The sequence below is a fragment of the Hippocampus bargibanti genome, linkage group LG17 (genome assembly GCF_051943395.1).
Source record: "Hippocampus bargibanti isolate YZ-2025 linkage group LG17, ASM5194339v1, whole genome shotgun sequence".
NCBI classification, from domain to species: domain Eukaryota; kingdom Metazoa; phylum Chordata; class Actinopteri; order Syngnathiformes; family Syngnathidae; genus Hippocampus; species Hippocampus bargibanti.
Window position 1 is genome coordinate 6,104,936 of NC_142750.1, and position 12,197 is coordinate 6,117,132.

At 41.6% G+C, this 12,197-nt stretch overlaps 1 protein-coding gene across 3 annotated transcripts in view; it reads left to right on the forward strand.

Moving 5' to 3' along the window:
• The window catches only part of col5a3a (collagen, type V, alpha 3a), a 46,911-nt gene that overhangs the window by 14,855 nt on the left and 19,859 nt on the right, over positions 1–12,197 (forward strand). Inside the window, exons 3-17 of one of the 3 annotated variants that reach the window (XM_089018256.1) lie at positions 694–907; positions 2,669–2,831; positions 7,180–7,302; positions 8,353–8,718; positions 9,574–9,681; positions 9,750–9,863; positions 9,965–10,018; positions 10,113–10,154; positions 11,060–11,122; positions 11,291–11,365; positions 11,481–11,564; positions 11,648–11,704; positions 11,814–11,867; positions 12,008–12,061; positions 12,137–12,190. In XM_089018256.1, the coding sequence (XP_088874382.1) occupies positions 694–907; positions 2,669–2,831; positions 7,180–7,302; positions 8,353–8,718; positions 9,574–9,681; positions 9,750–9,863; positions 9,965–10,018; positions 10,113–10,154; positions 11,060–11,122; positions 11,291–11,365; positions 11,481–11,564; positions 11,648–11,704; positions 11,814–11,867; positions 12,008–12,061; positions 12,137–12,190 (1,625 nt within the window). The remainder of the gene's footprint in view (positions 1–693; positions 908–2,668; positions 2,832–7,179; positions 7,303–8,352; positions 8,719–9,573; positions 9,682–9,749; positions 9,864–9,964; positions 10,019–10,112; positions 10,155–11,059; positions 11,123–11,290; positions 11,366–11,480; positions 11,565–11,647; positions 11,705–11,813; positions 11,868–12,007; positions 12,062–12,136; positions 12,191–12,197) is intronic. The other 2 variants (XM_089018257.1, XM_089018258.1) reach the window with 2 other exon arrangements.

Genomic DNA, 12,197 nt, shown 5'->3' on the forward strand with positions numbered 1-12,197 from the left:
TTTCTTGTTACTCATCCAGTTATGAATATGATTCAAATAGTTCTGAAGAGGAAAGCATAAATGTTTGCAATCCATTAAAGAAGTCTTTCCGTATCAATTTGAGCCGTCTGGACTCCAATGTAGCGTCCCAGAAAATGCACAAGATGGCGCACAAGCTCCGTTGGAAATGGGCTGGTTTGTCTGCTGGGAATTGGTGTCAACTTAACACCTTCTTTATGGTGTTACCGCAATTCGTAGTCTTGGGGCGACAAACAACGATTCACCATTGCGTTATTTATGTAGTTTTCCTTCTAATTTCGCGATCAACACTGTGTTTTCAGAGGAAAAAAAGCGTGCAAAATGCATTGTGTGTCGCTTTGTCGGTCAGGGGCGTTCCTAATGTGACGTCACTTCAGGAATTGTCATCAACTCGAAAACAAGACTTCCTGAATATTCAGCGCGAGTCTTAAAACGTAAACTATAGGTCTACTCCAAGTCAGCTTCATTGTCAAATATGCTAATATGCATGACATACAGCACAGATGAAATTAGTATATGTGCTGGAATCTTTGTAAAATGCGCCCAGTAGAAGTCATTTGAAGTGATTTTACAAATTATGGACGCAACTTGTCGGTTGTCCTTTAATTGTTCAGCCCTACTTTATGTGGTTAAAGTAAATAACTGCCAGTTGACCTAGAAGCCTTTCCTCTCCAGAGTCCACATTCCCTGTAAATTTCTCTCTGTTGGCGACCGTGCGAGCCAGAAAGGGATCGCAGTCGTTTCTATTGTCCGTATATGACGAGCACGGAGTACAGCAGCTGGGGCTTGAAGTGGGCCCTTCGCCCGTCTTCCTGTATCAGGGCCGCCGGGCACATAGGCAGCCCACAACATATCCCACGTTCAAGGACGTCAACATGGCCAATGGAGAGTGAGTATTTTCAAGCGATTGGACATCTCATTAACTAATTCAACTGCCATTCACAATTTTTTGGGGGAATTCAAAAGCATGACGTGGAGCGCCATTCCCGAATATGTTCGGGTATTGGTTTTTCTTGCGGGGGGAGAAAGCGCTTGTCAGACCTCTAGCAATGTTTTTCGCTTCCACGAGGCGGCAGCATTTGCCTTTTGTCCATGTTAACGCTTTGTTACAGCTTCAGATGTTGTTAAAGCACGATATAAATCAGTATGTATGCATTGTATTGTATTTTGTAAAGCCGCCCACATTTCAAGCTTAGATAACTCCAGACCCATATGACTTAGGAATTACCTTTTTTTTTCTGATGAAAGAAAAGAGTCTAAGGTCTCGTACGCTGAATTGAATGTTTATGTCGTCCTAAAACTCAATATTCTTTGGGTCCTACAATTTGAGTGGAAATGACAAAAACCCTGGCACTGGAGTGGACACATTTTTGCACATGGTCTGGCAGTGAATGAGTTATTTCTTTTCATTATACCGGTTAATCAAATCCAGTTCTGAGTATGAGGACATGATTATTTTTAAACAGTGTGTTATTGACAAATAACGTATTCATTAACATGGCAAAATAAGATGCTAAAGCCATCCATGACAACACGGGACGGTCATGCGCGGCTTAAAGTCTCACGGCTGCAATGCAATGTTAAAATTTCCGAATGTTTAAATAATGGTTTGGGATTGACTGGTCATAGTTGTTGTTAAAGCGACGTTGTTGAAGCGCTATATACAGTAAATCAATATATACAATGTACTTCATACAGCCATCTGCATTTCAAGCTCAGATAACTCCAGACCCATATCATTTAGGAATTAACTCTTGTTTTCTGATGAAAGAACAGAGTCTAAGGTTTCTTATGCTGCATTGAATGTTTATGTAGTCCTAAAACTCAATATTCTGTGGGTCCTACAATTCCAGTGACAATGACAAAAGTCCCGACACTGGAGTAGACACATTTTTGCACATCGTCTGGCAGTGAATGAATTAAAATGTGTTTCATCGACCTTTTTGTGTTTTCTCGGATAGGTGTCTCTTTCTCTCTTTCTTCAGCCACAGCAGGATGATTCAGCCAGGCAAAAAAAAGTCATAGATTTAGCCATACCCTAGTCTGTTTATTTATTTATTGTTTGTTTTTTGGAAGAATGACTAATTTGAGTACCAAAATAGCACTGTGAACAAATGTGAAAAGGGCTGCGGATGTGTAGTCAGCCACTGTCAGTTTCTGAAATTTGAAAAATGTGTTTCATTGGCACCACTTTGAAGACATTTGGTGTCTATTAGCTAGACTCCGCCATTGACATCATGTTTGGACACAAGATTAGTCAACTGAAGCGTAGCGGTATTGAACTTAAGCAGCAGAATTTAAAAGTTGACTTCCACTAACTTGGAGATTCCCAAAAATAAACTTTAAACTAACAGTTAGTGCAATTATAACACTTTCAACGAATAAGTCATGCTACCAAGGCAGCTAGCGTGACGAAACTTGGGTTGTTTGCAGTGCTAATGCTAGCTTTGTATTACTAATGTTGAGATTTTGTTGAAGCTAGCAAGAAACATTCCCCTGACTACAAATTTAGTACTTCATTCAAATCTTGCCAGCGGTTTCAAAAAAATCAAACTCCACCATAAAAGTAGCTAGCTAGATCAATCAATATCCTCAACAAATCACATTTTAAATGCAAACAACGTTTATATCTTTTTCTTTGCTCTTCCAGGTGGCACAGGATAGCCTATAGCGTACAGGGCCAGTCCGTCACACTCTTTTTGGACTGTCACAAGGTCGAGACGCTCAAGTTTACACGAGGGGACGAAACCACCGTCAGCACGGATGGCATTGTCGTCTTCGGATCACGACTACTGGATGAAGGTGTATTTCAGGTAAAGTCCTCCTATTAGTTTGTTTGTAAAAGATGGTTCAACATGTCGGTTTGGACTGGAGAAAAACGAAGTTCCAGGAGAGGGAGAGAACATTTTGAATGTCGGATCGTGAAAGGCCATTTACCGGGCTAATGTTTGCCGCATAATGACTGAAAAATGAATTAGCTTGATTTAATGCATGAGTCACTCGGGAGAATATCAGAATATATGAATGAAATCCGTCTGGCACATGCATTAATGCAAGATTAATGCAAGCATGACTCACAAAGGGGGCTGGGTTTTGAACCTCAGAGTCACCTCATTGCCTTTTACTCGGTATGTCTAGTGCGAATTTGCAGCCGTAAGAGCTCATCATCGCAAAGCATCTGATACAGAGTGGCATTTTTCGCAGCGGCTTCAAAGCCACTGGAGATCCGATTTGAAAGAAAATTTATAGTTCAAGAGGCCAGAGGGTGTCGTGGGTCTCATGTCAATCAAACGTAGGAGGAACAAAGTGTTTTCAGAGGTAAAATAAGCGTTTAAGAGGGAATGAACGAGGAGCAGATATTCCGAAGCACGAACGGCTTTATCATATCATCTCCTTGAATGGTGAATTTATCTGCGCTAAGAAATCACAGTGCGATGACTCGAAAAGTTCTGTTGTACCACCCATTATTTTGGGAAGACAGCATGTATAGATTTTATACTCTGGAGAGTATAAAATCTGGAGAGACTGATACTGGAGAGACTGTATCAATAGGTACGAAAAATCCAGAGGAATTAAAAGAGCTTTCTGAGAAAATACAAATTGCCTTAGTAAAGATGACAGTTTAATGTACAGAAAATGATATTTAACGTGATTTGATAATAATAATAATAATCCATTTCATTTCTAAGCGCCTTTCAAAACTCAAGGTCACTTTACAGTCACAGGTAAGTTTTTCTGTGGGTGAGCAGCGGCAGCCACGCGCGCCAGCGTTCACTCAACCCGGAAGTATCTCAAATAAATAGGAAGCTAGCTAATAGATAGCTAACACAGTAGATATCTAGTCACCCAGCTAGACCGCTAATAGCCATCTAATTGCTAGCTAATAGATAACTAACAGATAGCAATTACGTAGGTAGCTTGATAGCTAGCTCGACTCTCAGAATTTATGATGTAACAGTTTTGTTTTCAAAGTTATAATAGTTATAATAATAATAACACGTTTCATTTCTAAGCGCCTTTCAAAACTCAAGGTCACTTTACAGTCACAGGTAAGTTTTTCTGTGGGTGAGCAGCGGCAGCCACACGCGCCAGCGTTCACTCAACCCAGAAGTTAATAGATAGAAAGCTAACTAGCCAGCTAATATATAGCTAATATATAGCCAACAGGTAGCTAGCCACCCAGAGAGCTCTATAGCTAATAGCTAGCTAGATAGTTTACTCACTTAAAACAGGAACACGAAAAAACGGTGCTTACGGGAAGAAATGACATCTAATCAGAAACGTTGGTGCTCGAGCACTTGGTGGGAGCGTCCAGTTTGGCCCACTTTACTATTCACTCCATGGAATATCAGAATATACGGCAGTGGTCGAAGGAACCACAAAGGTCCGAAAAGACAAAGGTATAGATATTTAATTTTTATTATGTAGGTCTTTTTACAGCCTACTTGAAGGGTTAGGTCTATTCCCTGGAAAGTGGCAAAAATCATGTTTCAGTTCTGTGGAAATCGGTGACACCTTTTTTTTTTTTTTGCTCAACACAGTAAGCGAACCATGAAATGTTGATTTGATGACAACTACAATAGCAACCCGCAAAAGACAAACAACCACCAGGGTAAAAAAAAAAATATATCGCTTCCGTTTCACTTGCTAATGTCAAAAAAATACACATCATCTCTGCAGGTGCAGCTCCATCTGGATAATGCCCTAGTTGGCCCCAATGCAAGTGGACTTTAAAGCCAAAAATTGGAAATAAACGATTGCATCCACACTTTTATTTGGATTCTCACCAAAATGTTATGATTTAATGTTTTGCACATGCTTCAACCATCCCCAATATCTACTGTAGCTTTGGTTTCATCCATCAAAACACTACCGCTCGCATCGAACTAAGTGAAGTGATTTCTTCAACGTTGGTATATATCTGCAAATTCATTAGTATACATGTCTGTTTGTGTACATTAAGGCATTAGTGTCATTAGCGTGAGCAATGCTGGTACCAGGGGACTGCAGATTAAGAGGGCTAACCCTTGGACCACTGTTCCCAGGCCCCAGTTCTGTGGGAGGAGGCCAGTGTTCCGGCCCAGTACTCCCAGCGTGGGAGCTGTGTGGCGTGAGACCAAAGAGGGGGGACTTTTGCTGAGCCACAAATGTCTCTATTACTTCCAGATTGACACCCCCCACCCCAGTGATTAGCAAACGTTAAAATGTCTAACCAGCTACTTGATCTTATTTGTGGTTTGCTGTGCCCATTATTTATGTGACTCTTAACACACAGATAGATAGATAAAACGTGTTTATTTGTCGGGAAAATCCCATCTCTTCTGCCTTGACTTGGACTGGAAATGAAACATGTTTCTGGCACACACGTACAGTCCGATGCTTGGTTGCTGAACTGTTGATTTAGCACACCGAGGCAGACTTCATAGGTTAAGGTCTGTTTAAAAAGTGCATGCAAGTAGCATCTCACGTCACATTGAGTGATGCTGTTTATTGCTGATATACTGGTGCTAACACACGATTAAAAAAAGCTAAATGCCAACATAGGATGAACAATGATAGTTCAATTAACTATAGCTCAAATTTTTTTAATAAGCATGAATTATTCTGTTTATAATGGCATCCATTTTAGATACACATAATTTACCTTTTTTTCCCACATCAACAAATATCTTGCCATACTATTGATAATTTTAATCATTCAACCCAAATGTGAGACACTACTTAAAAAAAACTGCCTTGGGACTAAGGCTGAAAACTAGCATTTATGCTAAATCCGACACATTTACACTGTTTATATTTGCGCTATATAAATCAAGATGAATTGTATTGTGTTCATTAATATGCTTTCCCCCAATAAAATAAACAAATAAACAGAAACACACAGAAAAAAAAAACTTTCCATTGGTAACTTAGCTCAGGTTAGCACAGCGCGTGTGCTACCGTGTGCTACACCTGGGTTAGCAGGTGCTAAAGCCCAGCCAGAAAGCAGTGTAGCCCAGCTGATCGCCTCCAGCATTTTATTTTGTTTTCAAATTAAGTTTACGAATATCTCAGTCACCCAACATATCTGTCAAGGGAGAGAAAGAACAATCTTAGCACCATGTCTGGGTTCGCACCATGGCATTTGCTTTAGCATGTTCATGGAACGGTATTTTAGATACCACCAAATAGTTGCATTGGGCGCGGAAAGGCAACGATTGGTTCGCAATACTCAAGGAACCTGATGTTAATTGAAAAATTGAATGAATAAATAAGGATACTCATTATTGTGAATGAACGTCAGTAGCGATTATGATGGATGCTGTTCATTTTACTTTCACACACAGTAATGGATGGTGAGCAGCAATTCACTTCATCGACCGAGAACTCTATAGACCGTTAAAAGTTTGCCTCATCGTGTTGAATGCTTAAATGATGACTTTCAACTCAGATAAACTCCAGTTTATTAGATGACCATAGTTGAAGTCGTTTTCATGTTGTTTCGACTTTCCATAGGAGAGCAATGAGATGGCATTCGCCTCTGACGTTGCTGCCAGATCTTAATTGGGGAATGATGAAGTGCGCATGATTTTCGAGGGCAACACTTCAGCAGGGGAGAGAAACCCCGCCGGCTAAGAATAAGAGGAAAACTTCTCTGTGAGAGTTTTGCTTTTGATCTCTAATTGTGATTGGATTAGAGTGGATTTACTCCCTGTTGCCTACCTTCCCTCACTATGACTGCAGTTTGCTGGAACAGGGCAAATAAAGTGCCCTTGCTCCGTGGGCCTGTGGCCAAAAACTGTAAGAAAAGAAACAATTTGGATAACCTTCATGCTCACTGTACTAATGCGCAAATTAGTGCTTCAACAGTAATTTGTCAAAATACTTCAGAAAGATTTCTTTTGGTGCGATGGGGGATGCACACACTGCTGACAAGGCCTCTTCAGCGCATTGTAAGGTGATACCCCTGGCTGCTAAAGCCTAATTAACGAGATTAAAATGGAGTTATGAACCACCAAAACATCATGCAGGTAAATCGGATTTAGTTCCTCGCAAATGGTTGCTGATATGTCCAGGGAAGTATATGAGAGTAAGTGAGATATGAACAGGTCACAAGTAACAATCGGGACACCATATTGCGTTGCGCATCACATTTGACATGTTTTCTTGCCTTTGTTGCAGGGCGAAATTCAACAACTGCTGATTGACAATGACCCTGAAGCTGCTGCTGCTTACTGTAGCAACTATATGGGAGACTGCGACTCTGCTTTGCACCAAACTGGCCAAGATGTGGACCTTCACGAGGTCAGTACTGTATCTCATCGGGAAGATATCCCAAATTTAACAACTCGAGATAAACAGTGTGAGGATACTTTGAATGCCAACCGATATTTTTGTTTGCAAGAGCAGACTTGGAAGTCATGTCAGCTTCATTAACTCATACACTGCCGCACAAGTTGGAGATAATTTCATTGATGTCCCCCCCACACCATTTTATTCGGCCCGCAAATGCAAATGTACCTTGTGAAATTCCATGATGCTTTCTAAAGTCCGAACTAAAATTTCAAATTGTCCCATGTCAACCACAATATCAGTACAAGTACAAACAAGTACTTATTCATTAACGCATTCACTGCCAGACACGTGCAAAAAAAGTGCCAGGGTTTTTGTCATTGTCACTCAAATTCCAGGACATGACTTAATATCCACCAACACCCATTAGCATTACTTTAGGGGTGTCTTTGCTACTTAAAAAAATAAGTGTATGACTTGATTCCAAATGTAAAAAATGGTTACATTTAAACAAGTTGACCTACATAGATAGTTTTTAACCATTCAGACAATAAAATGAAAGCCATTTCCTTTCAAGCAAGTGGCGCTTTGTTTTTTTAGGGGGGAATACCAGCTGAGATGAAGCAAACCGATTTTGAGCAAGACAGGCAATGAAATCAGCCAAGTCAAGCTCATGACATACTTCTCACGGACACTTGCGCTGTGTGCGTCTGCGCAAAATCTGGTCAATGAAAGCGATCCAGAAATTGAACGTCTCGCTGAGAGTCATCCAATTGGCTTTTACACAAACTATTTCAGCTCTGGGATGAGCTCAGAATGCCAAAACATTCCCTTCTGTATAGCATCCCATTGCACATGCTGACCCGGTTTAGATCGAAATCACATCCCTAATGTTGTTTTTAAGGAGAAAAAAAAGATTGTTGTTTGTATAGAAATATTTTAAGCGTGTGCGTGGAACACAGGGATATATTATACGGGCATTTTAATGTGATTTGCTACATTGTGCTTTTCTTTCTCCCGTCGTCCGATATTTTCCTCACAATCCCCTTTTTCCATGACAAGAAGTCCCAACCGGACCATCTGGAAGAACAGCAAGCCAAGGAGGGCAGGAAGGGCAAAAAGAACAAAAAGAAGAGAGACAAGGGCTCTAAAGGTAAAGGCAAACGTAAAGGTAAAGGGAAGGGCAAAGGCAAGGGGAAGAAGAAGAACGGATCTCGCACGAAAAATCCCGAGGAGGAAACTTTGGAGGACGGCTTCATTAGCGTGTCTACCATGTCGCCCGAGTATCTCTCCCAAGAGTCATTTATGGACATAAAACGTGCCGAGGAAACAGTCGGTCCCACTAAAAGCTACGAGGACGTGCCCCTTGTGGAGACCCCTTCAATGGAAGTCCCTTCACCAGACAGCCTAGCCCAAGTTCACGTTGAGGTAGACCAGTTAACAGCTCCCTTTTTTCCGGCCACTGTAACCAATCACTCCCCGTTTGCTAATCTCACATTTCTCCAGCTGCTCGCCACTAACCAGCCGGCATCATCAGCAACCTCCCCCATCCCCGAATGCAACTTTTATGACACCGATAGCGGCTCGAGCGTTCAGTAGGCTTTCTGACTATGTGTTTGGAACACTCAAAGCTATGCATACATAAATTGCTTCACCAGGAGTGATCTGCATGGTATGTTCAAGGGATGGGCATGGGATAAGAATTTGGAGATTTTTCTGGAATCGATCTTAACTGAAAAACTCGCTTATTCATTTGGTCTTTCTGAAAGATGACACACTGCCAAAAACACTCACTAGTGCTTTGGTCTACCCTGTGGCCTTTATAGGCAATCGTCAACCTTTAATTGGAGGGTTTAGTGGATTCACTGGAACTCAAGTCAAGAAATACGGAGTTCACATAAAAGTCATAAGCACAGTAAAGATTTTTTTATGAGCGACTCTTTCAGCCCATCAATAGAAAATATTCTTTTAACAGCTCAATAATATATATATATATATATATATATATATATATATATATATATATATATATATATATATATATAGTCTCATGCCCATCCCTCGGATGTACAGTATAATGTGTCGACTATGCTCTGCTTCATTAGCATAGCAGCTTTCTTAAAAAAAAAAATGTCACGACTCGCCTAATTGTGCCGCATACTCATTTTCCACCGCTGTTTCTGCCTCACAGCCGTGAATCGAAGACATCCGCACACTTCTAATTGGCTTTACGCCCGCTAGCCTATTGTACGGCTAACATTTCATCTCACAATTAACGTGCAGGAATCGAAACTGCCGAATAGCCCAGAGGTGGATGACCTTTACGGTAACCTCGTTGACGACCTAGCCGTTTCCATCGTTAGAGCGGGCACAAATATTACAGAATCAGAGGTGGGTGGAACGCACATGCATAATATATTCCATTCACTATCGATGTCAGTAATGGAATTTGAAAACAGGTCCTGGAACACGACGACTACAATGAAACAAGGTCTGAGTATGAGGAGTATGAAATCTACGACGAAGGTTACGATTTTGCACTGCGAGAAGGAGCCGAGACATGGCAAGGAACGGTAAATCGACAGTCACGCATTTGAAGACAGTTGTCTGACCCCCGCCATCCCTCCAGTGCTCAAACAATTTTGTATTTGGATACTGTACTTTATTTCCACAGGGAAGAAAACCGACTGAGAAAGGAGAAAAGGGTGAACCTGGTGTATTTGAGCCGGTGAGCTGCCGCAAGCGTTGCAGGAACAGCATCGCGGCTTTGGCTATATGAAAAAAATGCAAATGAGGTGACATTTGGGTGATTTTGTTGATAGGGGGCGGTAGTGGAAGGACCGGCAGGCCTGCCAGGACAGGAGGTGAGTTGAGTACAGTTCTGTGTTCATTTATAAATGTAAAGGTATAAAGAAAGACAGGCATGTATAAACAATGAGACTTTGTTGTTGTTTTTTGTTCAAGTTCTTCTAGCTGAGCAAGAGAAAAGTCATGACAGGGAAAGATAGAATTGGACAAAGAAACTGCAAAACTGAAGGCCATTTGTCAAAATAAACAGAAAACAAAAATAATATGTTGCATTTTTAAAACAACCAAAACGCTTCCGCGACCTTAAAGTTAGCTTATAATGTGAAACACCATAGCCACGTGAGGCTAACAATTAGCATAGTGTTAGCACCAGTCTCCTTAACTCATCCACTGCCATTCACGAATTTATTCGGGAATAGCAAATATGACATAAAGCGGCATTCCCGAATTTTGTTTGGGTTTTGTTTTTTCATGCTTGGCTGCTGATAAAGCGCTGGCCATGGCCTTTGGCAACATTTTTTCTTTTCCATAAGTGGGCAGCATTTCCCTTTTTTTCCCATGTTAGCGCTTTGTTCCAGGTTCAGCTATTGTTAAAGCGCTATATAAACCAATATGTATGCATTGCATTGTATTTTGGACAGCCGCCCTCATTTCAAGCTCATATAACTCCAGACCGATATAATTTAGGAATTAACTATTTTTGCGGATGAAAGAAGAGAGTCTAAGGTTTCTAACTCTGTATTGAATGTTGATGTAGTCGTAAAACTCGATATTCTGTGGGTCCTGGAATTTGAATGACAATGACATGAACCTTGGCATTGAAGTGGACACATTTTTGCACGTCTGGCAGTGAATGAGTTAATTTGCATACGGTGTATAATTAAGAAAAAGTCACAACTTTGCATAAATGACTACTGGATGTACGTGAATCAAAGTGACAATATCCTATTATCTCTCACAGGGACTTCCTGGTCCAGCTGGACCAATCGGGCCCCCAGGACCTCCTGGTGACACTGGAGAAGTGGTGAGTGGAACGTATCATGTTTGGATCATATTTGAGCACCGACCCCCCCCCCCCTCAAGAAAAACAACAACAACAAAAAAACACCCATGAGAATACAACAGCTCAGCTTCAACGGGCTGATTTTTTTGCGTTTCATCAAATACGCGTCTGCTTGTCGTGTACTTTAAGGGTCCCACCGGACGTCCCGGCCTCCCTGGAGTTGACGGGATTCCAGGTCCACAAGGAACCTTGTTGATGCTACCAGTAAGACTCTTAACACAGATTTCTCCTTCACCACTATTAACCACAAGGGGGGGCTGGTTGACTGAGCGTCTTTTCAATCCGAGTAGACTCTCCTTGACTTTATTCTTCCTCTTAGTTCCAGTATCGATTCGATTCCCAAAAGGGACCAGCGGTGTCCCCCCAGGAGGCCCAAGCGCAAGCTATTATTCAACAGGCTCAGGTATATCTCTTCATCTTGTATATTGATCATCATGCCGTGTGCGAAATTGATCAGGATCTCAAGCTATTTATCCTCCCTAATAGCTGTCTATGAATGGACCTCCGGGTCCAAGGGGTCTCACAGGGCGACCAGGTCCCCTGGTAAGCCAAATTTACCCTGACACAGTGCTGTACAAGCTTTAACAAAGCACCAATGTTCAATTTTATGGCACTTCATGGGTCAATAAATTGCTGCTTATCTATTTGACAGGGTGCCCCAGGACCGGGCGGCCACAAAGGAAACGTTGGCGACCCGGGACCTCCGGTAATGAGCGGGACATGTTTATCTTCACCGCAAGCGTCCATCTGCCACTCGCTTCCATTGTCGCTGGATTGATTTCCTTTCATCGAGCTCCCTCGCTTGCTTCAATGCCTTCATTTGAACATTTATCTTGTCCATAACAGGGATTGCAAGGATTACCAGGACTTCAAGGAAGTAATGGAAAACCAGGAAAAAGGGTAAGCTATGAGATGGAAATATAAAAGCATGTGAGATGATATTTTTTTTAAATAACTGGTTCATGCTTCATTTAGGGACACGCTGGAACAGATGGAGGACGTGGAGCTCCAGGTGAAACTGGTGTGAAGGTAAGAC